This window comes from Berghia stephanieae, chromosome 6, assembly GCF_034508935.2.
Source record: "Berghia stephanieae isolate SIO BIC M18660-M18661 chromosome 6, UCSD_Bste_1.3, whole genome shotgun sequence".
Taxonomy (NCBI): Eukaryota; Metazoa; Mollusca; class Gastropoda; order Nudibranchia; family Aeolidiidae; genus Berghia; species Berghia stephanieae.
Genome location: NC_088365.1, coordinates 47,149,842 through 47,169,297, shown reverse-complemented (window position 1 = coordinate 47,169,297; position 19,456 = coordinate 47,149,842). Strand labels below are relative to the sequence as shown.

The 19,456-nt window shown below is 35.3% G+C and overlaps 1 protein-coding gene across 2 annotated transcripts in view; it reads right to left on the bottom strand.

Annotated features, from left to right (window-relative positions):
- Positions 1 to 531: 531 nt before the first annotated feature.
- LOC144975145 (protein SSUH2 homolog) overlaps positions 532 to 19,456 on the bottom strand; it is a 19,567-nt gene continuing 642 nt past the window's right edge. The window contains exons 1-13 of one of the 2 annotated variants that reach the window (XM_078918926.1): positions 17,221 to 17,355; positions 15,710 to 15,975; positions 14,535 to 14,660; positions 12,711 to 12,851; positions 11,453 to 11,519; positions 10,191 to 10,317; positions 9,052 to 9,231; positions 8,049 to 8,111; positions 6,781 to 6,875; positions 5,150 to 5,242; positions 3,610 to 3,712; positions 2,841 to 2,945; positions 532 to 1,579 (exon numbers count right to left, since the gene is read on the bottom strand). In XM_078918926.1, the coding sequence (XP_078775052.1) occupies positions 1,433 to 1,579; positions 2,841 to 2,945; positions 3,610 to 3,712; positions 5,150 to 5,242; positions 6,781 to 6,875; positions 8,049 to 8,111; positions 9,052 to 9,231; positions 10,191 to 10,317; positions 11,453 to 11,519; positions 12,711 to 12,851; positions 14,535 to 14,660; positions 15,710 to 15,962 (1,500 nt within the window). In that variant the 5' untranslated portion in view covers positions 15,963 to 15,975; positions 17,221 to 17,355 and the 3' untranslated portion in view covers positions 532 to 1,432. Of the gene's footprint in view, positions 1,580 to 2,840; positions 2,946 to 3,609; positions 3,713 to 5,149; positions 5,243 to 6,780; positions 6,876 to 8,048; positions 8,112 to 9,051; positions 9,232 to 10,190; positions 10,318 to 11,452; positions 11,520 to 12,710; positions 12,852 to 14,534; positions 14,661 to 15,709; positions 15,976 to 17,220; positions 17,356 to 19,456 lie in introns of those variants that run through there. The other variant, XM_078918927.1, reaches the window with a different exon arrangement.

The window sequence follows — 19,456 nt, the reverse complement described above, 5'->3', positions numbered from 1 at the left end:
GCTCCTTAATTTCTTTAATTTGATACACTCAAATGCTTTCAAAATGACTTGCAAGGAAAAATGTTTAAATCCCACATCCACCATGGAAGTCAAAATTAAAAGACCCCACAAACTCTCGCCCTCGTAACTTACAGTAAACCACCACGAAGAATGGAGAGGTAAAACAGCAGTATATTATTCATTAACACAAAGTTAATACAAGTATATCGATAAAAAATTGATTCAAAACTGACCCAAAAATGTTTTGCATTAAGTGAATATCAAAATTTAAAATTTTTTTTTTTTAAATAACGATAAGGATCGAATTGTAAGCTTCAATTTATTAGACATTATCTTATTCATCTGTAGAGTTTCATTCATCCTGTTTTATAGATAAGGGCAAACCAAAAACATCCACAGTATCTGTTTTCGTCTAATAAATTGAAGCTTACAATTGAATCCTTATTGGTATTTTTTTCCTTCGAGCTTCAAGCAGCAACATTTTCATTAAAATTTATCTATTTCACTAAGCATCTGCTGATAGACTCGTAATTTTCTGGCACTTCCAAGTATTGCACAATATAAATCTCTGATTAAATGTCAATGATTCCAATTATTCTCAATAAAATCAAAACAATAAGAAATCACATATAACAAGGAACATTTTGCAATTCTAGGTTAGGGAATTTCCTCACCCAAATAAGAACACTGGCCAGGGTCAGGACAAAACAAAGTAATCTCATTCAAGAACACTGGCCAGGGTCAGGACAAAACAAAGTAATCTCATTCCAAGACAAGGACAGAAAGAGAAGTTGGATAACAGATACAGGGGGGATAGAGGACACAGCATGTACCTCCTTGCCCACTATGGGAGATTGGAAACCCCACCCAGTACGGTGGGTTTACATATGTCTGTCATCTGCATTTTTTGCAGCCGCAAATATCAGGGCGATCCGCAAAATTTGGAAAATTTCACAAAATTGGCAAATCGTGGCAAATTTTGGGAAAATTGGCAAATCGTGTGGCAAATTTTGGGAAAAAAGGAAGCGAAAACAAAATAACAAAAAAAAAAGTGCGAAACTTGAGAAATGTTGCAGCTTTGCCTGGGCCCACAGAAGTATAGTAGAACTCTGTGCCTGGGCCCAAACCAAGGGAAACTACTCTCTACGGATAATGATCCTTTAAAATCTTTGTAACAACGCTATTCACAGTCATTTCCTTTCTCAAGTCAAATAAATGTAATAAATTGTCTCATATATATTTTTTTTTCTGTATCGCGTGTTAATTTTTACTGAAAAGCTTAGTTCTCCTCTGCAAATTTTTTGGCAAATTTCTTGGCAAATTTTAGGTCCCAATTTGGCAAAAAATGCAGATGACAGATATGTCCTTACTTCACATTTTACTTCATTTAGATTTCGATCTTCCAGCAGTTCATTTTTGTTGCTGCTTGGGTCTAAAGAACGTTGCATCCCCAGCAGCACTTGGCAGGATAGTCTGGGAAGTGAATTTTGTTCTCCATACCGTATACAAAGTAGTTTCCGGTATCGCCTTTGTAGTTGTAGACGACTGAGTTTACAGGGACGACGCGGAGATTGTGTCTCTGTGGACGAGGATCAAATCAATTCCATTTTAATAATTGAATGATAACTACGTCATATAGTAATAATAAAAGTAAAAGCAATCTTAATCATAATAATATGAATAATAATAATAATAATAATAATAATAATAATAATAATAATAATAATAATAATAATAATAGTAATAATAATAATAATAATAATAATAATAATAATAATAATGACGATAATAATAATAATAATAATAATAATAATAATAATAATAATAATAATAATAATAATAATAATAATAATAATAATAATAATAATAATAATGACGATAACAAATATTTTATACTACAAGACATTTAAATCAGAAATATAATAACTGTAAAAGTTGACTGCAAGTATAAATCTGCTTAGAAAAAACATTAAAATAAACTAAAAAAAACAAAATAATAATTTTCAAAGCTTTAAAATTTTCTAATAAAACAGTATCAGCTTAACTCTTTCAGCCCTGAGGCTATATTCGCATTGCCGTCACAAAATGGTTGACACCTGATTGAGGCAGCATGAGAATGACAAGCTAAGACAAAGCGACATTCAAATTTGGCGCAAAATCTCAATTAAAATACCCCCCTAGGGCCAATTGCAGAGCTGCCAACCCCATCTGATGAGAATGTGTACAATGGGACCTCAAAATGGGGGAGATTTCATAAAAATGAGTACAATCCTGAAATCGATGGAAACTAACCATTGTGAAAGTAAGAGGAAGGTATACTTACATAAAGTCACACTGCACAAGCTCAATTTCAGCAACAGTGATGTTCCCAAGACTATAATCCAATCCTTTCAGAATTCTACCTCCCAGCATGAAGATCATAATTGGTAAAAAAATATATGAATATCCACTTGGTCACCAAGGTTTCTCAATAGGCTAGTAATAATACTAAAGAAAACTGAAGTAACTCCATACACTGAAAATGGGTACAATCTTGGGGGAAATGCGTACAAGCGTACAATCGCTGAAAATGCATACAATTCCGCATTTTTTGCGGTAGGTTGGCAGCTCTGCAATTGAATGTTCTGATGAAAGACATGATACCATTGGTTCCATTTATAGTACTTTTGTAGAAAGTAGGATTGGATTACAGTATTGTTTTTGCCTTTCCATTGGCCAGTAGATCAGATTCTGCTCGGCTGCACAGTATGGCAAATGGCGCTGAAAGAGTTAAGCTAGGCTACGTATTGAAGGAATTAATACTGTGATATGGCATGATATGACATAAATCATTGTTTTACCTGTTGCAGTATCCACTCCGACGAATATTTACTCGCATGCTTTCCAACAAGCTCATTGGAGGCCTGGTTAACCTCCTGGTCAGGGAAATGGTTGATTGGGTAAACCTTAAAAACAAGAAAACAATAATGAAATGAATGAATTTATTCTTTAAATGAAAATAGGGTTTCGGGATCAACGTTGTTGTTTCCGTACAGCCAATTTTAAATTTTTATCATAGAGCACAGAATTACTGGCTAATCGATAAAATTATAAAACTATTTTTCAAAGATTAAAATGGTTACTGAGAATATCTGCTAGGGCATAATCATGAGTCCTTAATTTGACCTTTGGCCTTGGGATTTGCTATAATTTGGCTGCCATAAAGAACAGATCAAAACTGATGGCTCAAATGATATGTCTCGACCTATGTTAATTTCCACAATTAAAATAACAGACTTTATTTCTTTGAAAATACTGCAATTTCTCCATTTATTTAACTAAATCAATCACTTATGTCACTATTACATAAAGGGTTATCTCTCTTATTTTTCATTTTCTAAGCTGAACTATAAAAAGTAAGGTGTTTTAACATTTAAAATTATATTTATATTTAAAAAATAAAAATCTTTACCTAAATTGAATTGATTAGCAAGTTTTAAATTATCTACTAATCTTAAATTTAAATTCTAAATCTAAAATTTCTCAATTTTCTGACATGGTCTTCATACATTACATATTTTTAATATTGCGCTATATAAATGATCCAGTTTTTTAAAAATTCTTTCTCACCCTGACAGCTTTCTCCTCTAAGACAGTCTTCCCTGCGACACCCTTGATGAGCTCAGGAGGGAGAGCTGTCCTCTCCACAATGTGATCATCATCATGGACTTTCCTGGTGTATAGAAGTAGTAGTATAAAGAAAATACTGATGCTATGCACTTAGGTAAAATACTCACAACATCCACTACCTGGATATAATGTACCAACACACAAAACTATGTGTAACATTGAATGTTTATAGTCTGATTGATAGAACTTATTGAGAACTAATCGTTAAAATGGTTGTCTAAAAACACAATAACAAAGAGCTGAGTGATGTCAATTTCGTTTCATCTATATAAGTCGGAATGAACTAGATGAACAGATTTAGAGTGGAACCCTGATAAAGCCAACACTGCCAGATCAGAAAGATTAATTGACTTTAATTAAGCAAGGTTGATTTTATCCATTATCACCACTTGCTTGAATGTCAACCTCTTGAAGACCTGAGATGCACATTCCTCCCACCAAATCCAAGCATCAGTAACACACTTTATAGTCACCTGGAACAACTACAAAAGACGTCTAACTTCTACGTCATGGCACAAGACCGAAGGGCTAGAGCTCAGGTGGTCGCTGGTTCGGATAAGTAAGTAAGTAAGTATCCATTATCAATGGAACACACTTAGATAAAGAGCCAAAAAAAAATTGGGGACCATCTAGAGGTGTTAGATTTAAGCAGAAGTTGACTTTAAGAGTGTTGAGTTTATGTGGATTCCATTGTAAGTAAATTTATGTCAAAATGATCAGAAAAGGTTAATTTTCTGAAGATGAAAGCAACAAAAAGCATTCACCGCAATGAAAACATTTATAATTTTTATTATCACATTGTGCGGCTATGTGGTCTAGTTGTATGACACTCGCTTTCGGATCGGAAGGTCCTGTTCGAGCCTCGCGCTCAGCACATAGTTGAGTCCTTTGAAAAGCCTCTTTACTCACATTCTCTCACCGTACTCAGGTGTAAAATGAGTACCTGGACGTTAACAGCGTTGTCTTTGTCCGATAAATTGTAATATCGCCTAACAGGCGTCATGTCCCGTCCTACATGTTAAATGTTGCTGTTGACCAGGGGCCCCTTGTAAAGTGCTTTGAGCACATTTAGTGGATGTTGCGCTATATAAAGCTCAAAAGCAAAAAAAAAAAGTGTAAACAACTTCAATTCAAAGCATTGGGTTTTTTATCACGACCTAACACAGGTTTGAAATGACTGGTAAAATTAGTGAGTCTGGCTGAGAAAACCCTGGAAGATGGGGCAAGCTTCCATTCAAGATATGAACCAAAATCGAACATAAAGTGTTTCCCATAGCACTAAATTTAATTCAGAAAAAAAATTCATAACCTGGGTTCTAATAGAGATAGAAAGAAAATTTAAAGTGGTAAATGACCAGAAAGATGTGGTCTACACCACTGCATTAATATATATATATATATATATATAACTCACTTTATGAAATTTGCGCATCTTTCCGGGTTTTTTCAGTCAACCACACATTTAATTGTGAATATTTACCATTTAACAGTGAGCTGGATAAACCATTTCAAGTGGCAAAATCCTTGACAGGAAAGACATTTTTTCTGGCCATAGCCCTGGCAGGAGTAGCATCTGAAAGTAATAATAATAATTAATAATAATAATAATATAATAATAATAATAATAATAATAATAATAATAATAATAATAATAATAATAATAATAATAATAATAATAATAATAATAATAATAATAATAATAATAATAATAATAATAATATAATAATAATAATAATATAAAATAATAAATTAATACAAATAATGTGATATAATGACATTTTCATATACCAACAATGTGATTAATGACATGTTATCATATCGTACAAGTATTAAACATTTAATATCAAACAGGTGAATGCAAATAGTGCATCAGAATGCAAATGCTTCAAAATTAAGTTTCCCTGTCGTGCTGTACTCACTTATTATTATGAACAGCCTTGTATTTGGTATCATATGAAATTTTATTCAATTACTTATTCAACAAAAGATCTAACAGGCCCAGCTAACCAATCACAGCGGGGGAGGGGTTAGGGGGAGGGGGGGGGGGGGGGGGAAGAGAGTCCTCAAAAAAATCACATCTTCTTCACCAGGGATCAAACTCTGTCCTTTTGCTTGAGAAGTGAGTGATCTACCGCCGTCCCCCCTCCCGCAAAACCAAGTGACATGACATGTTGGATATATGGATATGTATTAGACATTAGGAAGGTATAAGTATACGGTCCTGAGTTCTAGTCCCACTTCAGGCACTTTTGTTTTGTTTTTTGTTTAGGCAAGTTGCTACTAACTCACTTTCGACATCAGAAGTGATTCCTTCTAACATCAGCTGTTTTGTTTATTTGATGGATTATCAGAATTCCTTCATGGAATGCCACGATGATGTGAACTGAACTCACAATGCCGCACAGAAGGGTGTACATTTTTTTTTCTTTGTTTTATATATATATTTATATATATATATATATATATATATATATAATATAATATATATATATATATTTTTTTTTATTTTTTAAAAATTAGAAATTCATATCAAACATCATTGAATCTAAATGCATTCAGACAACTAAAGTTTTTTAATGTATATCTTTCAAAGTAACTGAATCGAGAAAAATTTGATCTCATATGGATTAGTATGAAAATTAGTTGTTTTTTTGTTTTTTTTATTTTGTTATATGTATCTAATGCACTAATTATAAAAGTGAATAATAAATAAATCCTAGTGTTTGCCCTGACAGCAAAGTAATTCTCTCCATATTCTTTATTAACCCTCTCCTTACCAGCCATTTTCAGAATTTTCCACAAAACTTCACACCCACCCAACACAAAAACAGACAGTTCTTACTCAAACAGAAAAGCAACAAGCACATTCTAGACATAATATTGTTTGGCAATATGGGCTCTATTAGAGAATGTCAAGTTTTTATAGCTGTAGCAAAAAGAAATAAAATCTGGATGAGAAAAGTGATGATTGAATCTTGCATCGTAACAAATGTGACAATTTTCCAATAGGTGGTAAGGAGAGGGTTAAATCAGCTGAGTTATTGGAGCAAATTATTTTTATGCTTTAAGTATTTGCAGTAGATTTCAAGATGTAAGGATATATTTTATTACTTTTTGCGGCCATTGCCATGACATGATATGCAGCGAGACGGTTCACCACTCGCATCAGTCCGACTTCCTTGTCCATGGCAGAAGTTACAAATCAGCTGTATTTTAAAAAAAATAAAATAAAAGTTTGAAAGCAAGAAAATTGATTTTAAAAAATAATAATAATAATAATTGAGCTTTTATATAGAGCAATATCCACTAAATGTGATCAAAGCACTTTTTTTACAAGGGGTCCCTGGTCAACAGCAACATTTAACATTTAGGACGGGACATTAAGCCTGTTAGGCGATGTTACAATTTTTTCGGGCAGAGACAACACTGTTAACAGTCAGGTACTCATTTTACACCTGAGTACGGTGAGAGAATGCGAGTAAAGAGCTTCCTCCAAGGACTCAACTATGCGCTGAGCGAGGCTCAAACCCAGGACCTTCCGATCCGAAAGTGTGTCATACTATTAGACCACATAGCCGCAGAGATTTTTGTTCTTCAAAGAGAAAAGTAATTCAAACAGGTCATGAATGACCTTCGTCGACATCTGGTGTTATTTTAAGAAGAACACGATACATAAAACTGAATTTTTATGTCAAAATGATCATAATTACAAAATTAAAGAAATTACATTCATGTTCATAAATGGGTTTTAAGGTTTTTTTTTTTCATTAAGGGTTTTACAGCACTTGCAACACATTTAGGTCATATCAGCGCCAGTAAACAGGAAGAAAATTGGATAGTAAAGATATTCTAGATGTACAATTAAAAGGACTTGAGGAAAAAGTAAGACAAAGGGGAATGATTCAAATAGGGAAAAGATATAGATTCCAAGAGCACACTGTCAGTGTGAGTATACTTAGTTTGAGATCACGTAAAAGTCTCAACCAGACACCAGCACAAGATCCCACTAAGAGGAATACACTCAAATGGTTACAAATCATGTTACAAATGAAATAATAACAGTAAATAACAGAGAGATGATTTACAAAGAAAAAAATACCATCTACCAAAACCGTAACTATAAATTCGACTGTTTCCCTCCAAGCAAGGACTCCGGACAGGGTCAGGACAAAACCACATAATTCCATTCCAAGATAAAGACAGAATGCAATTGGCAAAACAGACACATTGGGATAGTAGACACAGCAAGGACCTGCCTGCCCACTGTTGGAGGAACCTCACCCAGAATATACAATTTGACTTGAAAATTCAATTTCACCGAAATGTAACATCCAATTAAGGTGGTAGATCACAATACATCCTATTTTTTTAAAACTCACCATTCCTCTGCCATGACATCTGAAACATCTTTTGAAGCCTCGAGCAAAGCACACGTGACATGGCTGAGAAAGAAAGAAAGATATACTCTGAATACACCAGATATTTTCACAATAGGCTACATCTACAGACATACACAGTTTATTCAATACCTCAAGCGGAATTATCTTGAACCATTTGACATTTAAACAGCATCCAACAAAGGCAGCATCTTAGAAATCACAGATTCAAGAATTTCTGGAAAGTTGGCAATCATCTATTTCATCAATATGAGAAGCAAAGATTTTCCAATCATCGTTGTCGTCTTCATCTCCTTCTACTTCTTCTTCAAGCCAATGTCATCATGCTGACTACAAGCAATACATCATGTTGAATGCATTCAGAACGGCCAGGAATTGTTCATGACTTCATGTATCACTATTCTTTCAATTGTAAATCATTATGCACAAATAAGTAAGACATATCGGATAATGAGAACCTGGTAATTGATTCTTAGCTATCAAAGAGAATCAAAATAGTTCTGATTGATAGGGTTTGGTTTTTTTTCTTTCCCTTACAGACTGAGTGACCGATGATGTGTATTATAAGTGTCAGTATATGACATAATCAGTCGGAAGGTCAAAATTTAGCGCTTTTTCTTTTGCATTTTCTGAAAGAATATGCTCCCCAGAGTATTTTAATCTTTATTTGAAGTAAATCGGGTGATTTTTCATGAAGTTATGATCAGATGTATGGGAAAGGTATCCAGCAACTTTTCTCAAATTTCATACTTTTTCAACTTGACTAGCTGTAAAAAAAATATTTAGAAGTGAAATTAAGCTTTGATATTTCCTGAAGAAGTACAAAAAATAGTTGATTTAATCATTTATGACAAGAACTCGTTTTGGATAAAAATTAAACCTTCTACTTCTAACTACACTTGGCAATATCTCAGTTCAAACCTTTTCACGATCTGATTATGTCATTCACTGTAACATATTATATCATATCTCTATGAAGACTTGCCTTGACGACAGCTGAGTTTGGTACCTCCACCTTTGTTTTTGACTCCTTAAACATCTCTGGTACAGGCACAGTGATCTGCCAGGGCCCAGGCGGGGGCCCTGTGACAGCTATGCCCATCCCATGGTAAGGTTCACTTTCCCACTTGGTCGTTCTGCTCTCGCAGAATGACTCCAGTTTGTACTGCAAAAAAAACAAAACAAAACAAATGAAAAAAACAACAAAAAACAATGAAAATATTTCATAAGAGAGATAAAGAAGAGAGAGAGAGGAGAGAGAGAGAGAGAGAGAGAGAGAGAAAAGAGAGAGAGAAGAGAGAGAGAGAGAAGAGAGAGAGGGAGAGGGAGAGAGAGGGAGAGAGAGAGAAGCAGAGAGAGAGAGAAGGAGGGAGAGAGGGAGCGAGAGAGAGAGAGAGAGAGAGAGAGAGAGAGAGAGAGAAGAGAGAGAGAGAGAGAGAGAGAGAGAGAGAGAGAGAGAGAGAGAGAGAGAGAGAGAGATTAACCCAATGGTCACCCATTTGCAGGATATCATGTATAAAATCTACATTCATGATCATAAAGCCTTTAAAGCAGTTAATAATGATAAGCTTGTTGAAGATGGTGAAAAACTATTTTGTTACTGAAAATACAAAACCTAAAACACGGACACTATTTTGTTACTGAAAATACAAAACCTAAAACACGGACAAGCTTAAAAGATAAATAACAAAGGGAAATTGAATGTAATCTTCAATTTAATAGACAAAAACAGATAAAATGGATGTTTCGGGTTTCCCCTTTATCAACAAAACAGGATGAATGAAACACACTACAGACAAATGAGGTAATGTGGTAGTGGCATTGTTAAGATGAATAAACAAAACCATTGACGGGCAGGAAATAGATATTTATAAAAGGTGCGCAATTAATTAAGCCAAAAGAGGGGAGGTGGAGAGGAACTGTGTATTACAGTTTTGAAAGTGAAATAAAATTAAGTGTAGGGTCATTGTTGGAAAATAAATACAATGGAATTGGAAATAAATACAAAATATATGGGATGTAGGTATTAGTATAATCATTAGTGGCAGTAGCAGCAGCAACAGCTTCATTACCCAGCTTAAAAAGATATTTTTTAAAAACACACATAATATAAAACCAACTCACGTGAAAAGCATTGGAAGGCTTGATTTCCGCTATGACCATATCGAGTGGACCCTTGCCGTAGCAACAATGCTCGGAAACATACTGAGTCAATGCACCTTTTGCCTCCTCTTCATTCAGATGGACGAAGCTATTGCGATAAAACAAATTGTGTTCTTAGTTGAAAGATGATGTTTTGCTGGTGTCTTCTGAGCTTATTTAGGCTATCGGTCGTTATAGGAGTGGTCATATGGGTTAACATACATCTACCAGAGATGCTCATTGCCCAATTGTTCATGTCGGGTAGATAAAAATAAGTATACAAAAAAAAAAAAACATTAAAAAAAAAAAAACATTAAACTGTCAACAATTATGGTACAGGGATCCTATTTAAAAAATAGTAAAACACTTGATTTACAATCAAATGGACCAGCAGTAAATTTTGCCCGGTCATAGAAAAAGGAAAATAGCAAACATGTTATTTTGTAAAGCGGTTTGAGCATGTTTAGTGGATATTGCGCCATATAAAAGCTCACGTAGTTTTGTTTGGGTTTTTTTTATTGGAAATATCAAGGCCATAACTCCTTACTTAGCAAAAACAACGGATAAAACTGATTAACAATTACTATTATTCCTATCCTAGACACTTTCAGTGCAGATATCTTGTGTTGTCTTTTTTTTCCTTTTTTGTTTTTTTTGTTGCTTTTTTTTTTTTTTTTTTTTTTTTTTTCAAAAATGGCTTTGGAACCACAAAGACAATTTTGTTACTCTTGTGTGGTCGTAGTAATAGATCCATCTGTTAATTAAGACAAGAGGGAGGAGTTCAAAGCCCTTTAAAGACACTTTCATGGTTCTATCATAGTAAGACAGAGAATCTACAGGTGTCACTAGTGTCAAACACTATTGTTTTTGTCTGAAAATACCATGCCCCTTAAATAGCTACCATGCCTATTGGGAGAAGTATATGAATGAGTGAAAATGGCTGCGCGGTCTCTATGGACGCTTGCTGTGAACGTGTGTGTGTTGCTTTGAGTGTGTCAGTCTGTTCCTAGTATCCAGTTAGTAATTTGTTTCCATTAATCTCTGTCCAGTGCAAGTGTTCTTAGCTTTTGAATGTCATCATGTGTGTAAAGGTGCTGAGACAATTGGATGAAGTATATAAATGATAAAAATATATCTAATTATGTAATACAAATATAGAAAGCTTAGAGCGAGGTAGGTAATGAAAAATCGATGATAAGCAATATATAAATTTCGTATAATATATCTAAAGACAAGAAACATACTCGGGAAGGGCTTCCCTAGTCGGAGGTTCTTTCGCAACATCCTCATATGCTGGAGGTGGAACAGAAGCTGAAATGAGATGGGAGGAACAAAACAACTTTCATTATAAGGATATGTAAATAATCAAGGTATAGCAAAATCAGGGCAATTTTATTTTATTTTCAATTTACTTTTTTTTTTTTATTATTATTATAAGAGAAAAATGAAAATTGTGACAGGTCAAATAAAATCAAAGTAGAATTTTTTTTGAAAAGCAATTATTTTTATGTTTTTCAAATTTTAAAACATATTAGTTTATCTAGGTGTATTCTGTTTTGAAATTAAAAAGTTATTCTGTAGTTTTTGGCCCTCATAGTGGTATCGCACTCGCTTTCGGATCGGAAGGTCCTGAGTTTGAGCCTCCCTCGGCGCATAGTTCGATTCCTTGGAAAAGGCTCTTTATTCACCATACTGAGGTGTAAATTGTGTACCTGGCCGTTATCAGCATTGTCTGAGTCAGAAAAAATATCGTAATATTGTAATATCGCCTTACAGGCGTCATGCCTCGTTCTACATGTTACATGTCGCTGTTGGTCAGGGACCCCTTGCAAAACGCATTAGTGGATATTGCACTATATAAAAGCTCAAGTTTTTTTTTCTATCTGCCCAGCTGACTATGTAGTTGGATCTATCAGATTTGACTGGAAGAATTTTGCAAAGACTAGCATTGTTAATGTTATTGTTCGCAAGTCAACAGAAATCACAATAAAACTTTACTTTTTAGACACTAAAAGAATAAGACAAATTAAATTATTTGATTGTCACAAAATGATAGATTACTTTACAGTTCCATATCCTATTTCTACTCATTTGTGCGGTGGTCCTTCTGAGCTAAGTGTGCCTAAGAGAGCCAATATGATGTAAAGTAATCCCCTTTCATATGGATCACATTTATTCACTTTATTTTTCTCTCAACCTTCAGGACTCTATGAAAGTATAATTTATCCTTGATTTCCGTAACATTATCCAGATTGTAAAAGTTGCTTATTAATCTGCAGATTGGACGCTAGTCTAACACAATATACATTCCACCAAATCTAAAAGATCCAGGTACACAAACACTAAAGGATGAAGTGAGAGACGAAACCCCCCCACCTAAAAAAAAAAAACCCCAAAAAACAAACTTTGAAGCCACCTTTGACTGACAATAGTCCCTTTGCTAGTGTTCTACCAACAGACCTATTGGGAGAGCCCATGTCTATGGGAGGATAAAATACTCACCTTCATCAAAAGCCATGTATCCATAGCCCGGAAAACTTTGAGGGAGTTCTGGTGGTGGTGCTGTGGCTTCTGTGGGTTCTTTGACATTAGGATCATCGGTTGGGTCCTCGTCTGGCATTTCTCCTGTGTACTTTGGAATGTCTACACGGATAAACGAAATGGCAAAGTTTTAAAAGGCATAATATTGAGTTGACTTATGCTTCTTGGCACCTGGCAAAGCAAAGGGCCTCAACAGCACTCTTCCATCTTCTTCTGTCCTTGGCACAGACTTTTGCTTCACTCCAGGTAAGATTGGAGACGCACAAATCTTGGTAAAGGCGTCTCCTCTAAGTCTGTTTTGGATGACCCCGTTTCCTCTTGCCCTCTAATATTGAGTTAAATGCTACCATTACATGTTTCAGTCCTTTTGATCAGTGACCTAGTAATAATTACAAGGGTCCACTCACAATGAGAGGTCATAAACCCCCCCCATTCATCCTTTAATTTTTCACCTCATATCCGTATCATGTACTGTCTGTGCTGCTATATGGTTGTGAGAGCTGGACCATAAACAAGACCATGGTTAAAAGACTGGAGGCAGTGGAAATGTGGTTTTACAGAAGAATGATGAGGGTGTCATGGATGGAAAGGAAAAGAAATGAAGAAATTTTAGAAATGGCAAACAGAAAAAGATCACTGATAACAAAAATCATCAAACGCCAAATGGAATTTTTAGGACACATTATCCGCCACCCTGGTTTGGAAATACTCGCCTTGACTGGAAAGATGAATGGAAAAAGAATAAGAGGAAGACAAAGAATAACGTATTTGAAAGGGATAAGAACTTGGACAGATGAAGCTGAGAAAGGTGGCGCTGCTTTAATAGAATTGGCAAGAGATAGATCAGCTTGGCGGAAGATGACCTCCGACGTCTGCTTCAGATATGGAACTACATGAGATGAGATCCGTATCATTATAAAAGTTTGATGCATATTTTATGTAACATCATGAGCTGAAATATAAACATCGGAAAATCTTGTTTTGAAATATTAAAGAGTCCATTTACGTTATGCTATAGCTAACATTGTTCTCATTTTGATATCTTTTGTACATCACAATGTTTGTCAAAGTTATACAAATCTGACACTGTGTTTTAAAGCTTGTTTTGCTGATTAAAAAAATGATATATAGACTGAACTTAATACTTTTGTGTTTGAGTGACAAAAATCTAATTTTAGTTCAATGGGTGTGAAATTTATTTAAGGAATATTCCTGAAAATGGCCAGAAAGGAGAGAGTTAAGGGGTGTGGTTAGATTCTCTTCCATTAGTATCGGGCAGTCTCGACCAGTTTAGGTTTCACGAAACTTGAGACCACTTCCCAACGGCCCCGCAGTCTCAAAACCGGTTCTCGAAACTAAAGAGAGATAACCAGATCAAAAAGTCAACATGGCATTTCGCTTTTTTTTTTCAATCCATCTTCTCGAACCAGGAACCAACACAAACATCTTGGAAGTGAGAGGTAGGATCGTCAGGCCTCTGACATCACCTCAAATTGGCGTCTGTCACATAGAGATCTCTCGTGTCATGAGACAGTTATTTCAAAAGGCAGTACCTACTTGGCTGTGTAACTAAAAGTTAGGCAGTATATTAGTAATAGCCCACTGTCACTGCCTGCCTCGGCTTTGAGTTTTGACCACGAGTGATGTTCGGTTTCGAAACCATCTTTTGAAACCTGGGCTCGCGAAACTTGAAGCCGAAACCAGAACTGTGCACCCCACAACCTTCCACAAGTTTATTGAGTAGGCATCAGCCTATCAAAAGATTAAACATGACATATAACTTACCTCCAGAAGGTGGAGGTCCAGGCTGACCTTGTGGTGGATAACCTTGACCTTGTGGAGCATATCCTTGACCTTGCGGTGGATACCCTTGACCTTGGGGTGCATACCCTTGACCTTGTTGAGGATATCCTAAAGGAAGGTTCACATAAGTTTAAACCTATTATCAACTAATTATCGAACTTCCTTTTTCCTTTTACTTTTACATTTCTTTTTTTATAATTTTGACATAACATTCACTGAAAGAATATCATCTTTTCTCAAGGAAGCTGATTTTTTTTTAAATATAAAATTAGAGATGATCTGCTGATGATAAGACAAAGTAGTCCTTCAAAGCCAGTAGACCCATGGAGCCAGAGCTTTATCCTCATTTCTATAGCGTGAAATGGACAATAGCAATTGCTTGTTACTCTTTGGGTATGAGACTGGTCTGTCGAACGATTAGATAATATACAGACAAAAGTGTTGAGAGATTGAGAACTTAATATAAATGACAATGACAGTAGACTGCAGGTTTTAATTTATCCAAGACAAGAAGAATAGAATCAACAAAATAAGAAAATATACAATTCAGAACAGGCAAATTGAGAGATATTTTGTTAGAAAATATTTGATAGATGAAAATCAGTTTCCTTTTATGGATTATTGTTCATGTTATAAGCATGTCTTAAGCATGTTTTGTGTACCTATGACCTGTTATAGTGGCTCAGATGTTTGTATTGAACTGAGAAGGCGCATGGAGTTGTTTGTATATGGAATAGGTGCGTTATAAATGATATATATCATTATTTATTATGTATATATAAAATATAACATGACTTTAATGTCAAGGAAAAGTAAAGTGCTTTTATTAGGAAATAGAGAATGTGTGGATACAAAAGATTGGAATTTAATAGGTAAACATACAAATTATTAAAATGTGAGAATAATGAGCTTAATTGAGATTAATCAAGAGAAGAATTGATCCCCTTAGAGGCTAGACAAGAGGGAATAATTCAGCCTCAACAATGTGTCCTTGACAGAACATTTGGCACAAATATTACCTCATTTGACTCTGTAGTGAATGGGTATATTATGGTTCTGGGCTGTATAAAAAATTGATCCTAACACTTAACCCAAAACTACTTTGAAAAATTTATTCTCATCAAAAACTAATGAATAAGAAATCAAAGATCAATGACCTCCAGTCTGATATCCTTGACCTTGTGCTGGATATCCTTGACCTTGTGATGGATATCCTTGACCTTGTGCTGGATATCCTTGACCTTGTGCTGGATATCTTTGGCCCTGTGGTGCATAGCCTTGACCTTGGGGTGGATATCCTTGACCGGGTGCAGCCTGGTACCCTGCCTGGTTGGGTGCAGGATAACCTGCCTGATTTGGAGGTGGGTAAGGTCCCCCACCTTGTTGAGGTAGTTGTGTGTAGTTTGCCATTAGGTCTGCTTGTCTGTGAAAATATTTAAAGAAAATCATCGGCTGTGAAAAATTTAAAGAATATCAAACTGACAGTCAACTGTTGTGAAAGAGCTCGCTATAACATATGCTGGTGAGGGACCATGATTAATACACACAGAATTAAGAAGCTTTGTTCCTGCAATTGTTTTACCTTTTTTATATGTATTTGGTGAGGTTGCTAGATGAAGAAATATATATCAAGGGGGTAGGGGGTGCCTTTTATATAATATTAATTTTGTTCACAGTTACACAACTGCAGTGTGTTATGGTGAATGTCTTGCAGAGTTTACCACAGTCTCTAAAGCGTTGGGGGGAAAAGAAGGTCGAGATATCATTCTAATTGCCTTAAACTTGTCATCAATGCGATGGCAACAGTAACAGAATGTCAACTGTGATTGGTGATGAATATCAAAAGTCTACCTGCTTAAAATAAAGGATGGAGGGTGAGGAAGGATAGTGTTGATCATACAAATAGCAAATCAACTGTCATCGTACAGCTTTGTTTCAGTTCACATAGCCTCAAATTATTTTGACTGTGACACTTTATTAAAAGAAAACAATTCCTCCTTCAAAACATCCCGGTGAAAATGATGTGGTGGGCCGAAGAAACGAATTGGCTGACAAGGGAAAAGCACCCTAACGGTTGACAAGAGAGTGAGGTTGAGCAGAAGCAAGGCCCTCTATACTCTATGTAGAAGGCCTTGGCAGAAGAATTTTTTTTTTTTTTTTTTTGTTTTGGTTAAATTCCCAAGCACGACAACCAATAAGAAATGAAGAGGCCAGTAATGGGATGGGAATGGGATTCTTTTAGATATATCTATATTATATTGTGTGCAGAGAGAGGAAACATTACTACAAACGTCATTCTCAATCTCAATTTAAAATTTCGAGGCGGAAGTAGGCTATGGTTCAATGATATGGTGGCAATCACATCGAGTGAGCATTCTGAAGTGAATTCTTTCTAAATTTTGCACAGTCGATTTAAGATCTCAAGCCCCGTGGTTCAATTGTAAAAACTAGATAGCATTTATTGCAGAATAGCTTCAGTTCAACTCAAACTCTAGATAGTTCTCTACATCACTGTTCATTCTTCATCAAATTGTAATTGATCAATTGGTATATAGTATACCAGTGATCAGCACACTGGTGGCGGTGGTTGCAGACGACGAAACTCAACGCGAAGTTCTTATTTTTAGCTCTATCGATTTTTAATTGTCTAACACATCAAATAACCCACCGTTGGTTAGTAAGATCTTTTGACGCTCAACTTAATGTTTCAAATCTTAATCCAGGTTTGATTTTCGTATAGCAATTTTATACTCAAACATAACACATTTCACTCTTTTAATCCACTGATAATGAATGAATGAATGGAAGCAGGGTTGCCAATTTGGCAGAAAATCTGCCAAATGTCCTTTTTTTTTGGCAGAATTTAAAGTCGTCTGGCAGAGAAAAATCGGTTTGGCAGTTTGGCAGATATTTGGCAGATTTTATTTTCCGAGGCCTAGGCATGAATGTATAGGTCTACTCCACGTTTTCCATGGCAATTTTTATGTATTAGTGATTTTTTTAAACTTGGGAAATGAACAAAAACATTTATGACATCGGCCTTGAGAATTTTTTGTTTAACAAAACTGATGAGTTTTCACAGGGGGTACTATAAATAGTACGGTTTGGCAGATTTTTGTCGTATTTGGCAGATTTTTTTTATCCAGTTGGCAGAATGCCTGAAATTAATCTGGCAACCCTGAATTAAAGTTAGAAAGCATGCCAGATAAATTGAAAAAAATGCCAAATATGTCATAGAAATGACAAATCTGGAAAAATGCCAAAAATCACCTTTTCTGCCAAATATGATAGCCTAGATAACTTTTGAAGGCACCAGCAAAATAATATCATCTTTCAAAAATTGTATGTTAAATGAGAGTAATATCAATGTCTCTTAAATTTAATGTTTTTTTTCGGTGGCAAAAGGTCAAACAGCTAAGTCTTGTTTATTTGGTTTTAAAACGCTGAATTGGCAATCCTGACCCTGTGAGTCAGGGTTGCTAGTTTGGCCTTCTGGTGGCCAAATTTGAGAAATTTGGCCTTTTCCCAAGCCATTTGGCCTCCCAAAATTTGGTTTGGCCACTTGGCCTCCTGTGACCAACTTTTTGGCCTCCTCTGACTTTCCCCGTTATATCGTTTTACTATGGTACCGGTAAAACTTATTTTATTTGGCAATCTAAATATCTAAATGCAACACGTGCTTACGCCACAGATTGCATTTGCTAATGCTTCTATATAGAATCTCTGCTATCACGCAATCGCGCCCAGAAGGCCCATCTTTGTTTTCAAAAAGCAATACTGTGTGGATTTCCAAGTTACGAAAGAAATAATTAATTTGTTTACAGCTGCCATGTACAACCAGAACGAATAGTGTTCTTCGGGATCGAGCACATTTACTGGTAGTAGTGAAGAAAATGCTGAGCAATAATGGATTCTTGGTTCGTTGAAAAGGGCCTGTTGAATTCAGTTTAATTTGTAAAAAGGTTACTTTTGTTGAGGAGTTCTCCAGGTGTGTAGACCTCTAGAATGAACTTTTTATTTCCATCGTGATAAATCGGTTGTATGTGACATTTGTTCTGAGTCTCAAGTCAATTATTCGTTATTTTCTCGTTGCGCTGATTACAACTCAAGAATGTGACCTATGATGTTGTTTAAGTTTAAAAGGAAAAATTCAACGATATCAACACATGCACATAATCTAGTGACAAATTGCAATGGCGAAATGGTGTTTTGATTAAGGTGAGTACAGCGAATGGTCCTTTAAATTAATTTTCTTTTTTCTTCTTAAAAAATGGGGGGAAATAAATTGTTTAACAAATCTAAAGAGTTTTCGCGAGGCTAAGGTGGGTTTGGTGGTATTTGGCCTCCTGCCGAGGAATCTGGCATCCTGCTATAGCTAGTTTGGCTTCTTACTCAAAAATGATCTGGCAACCCTGCTGTGAGTTGACCTGACCTAACCCCAGGTGAACCCCGTTGTGAGTTGTGATACTGGGGACGAAACAGTCATTATTAAAATTTCTGCTATGAAAGAGTAGCTTGGTTGACATTTTGTTGCTTTAAATACTTTTCTGTTTTGTTTTTATTAACTTGTTAAATACGCATTTATTTAAATTACGAACAAGTGGCGGTGCAGAGGAAAAAAATGAGTAGAAATCGACTGGGTGGAAATGTATGCAATGGGTGTTTTTTGGAGGGAGATTGCGACACTACTTTCTAAATAAGGCTAAAATGAACGAAAATGAATGCTGATTTGCTTACGCGTTAACTTATGTTTTATTTTCATCTGACACGTTTCCCCACTTTCAACATATTACGATTCACCACGCACAAGTACATGTACTTAGAGCTTTAATCCTTTATCGGCAACATCTTTTTTTTTTTCTATTTTTTTTTTTCCATACCATTCCTAATTTTGCACATCTTGA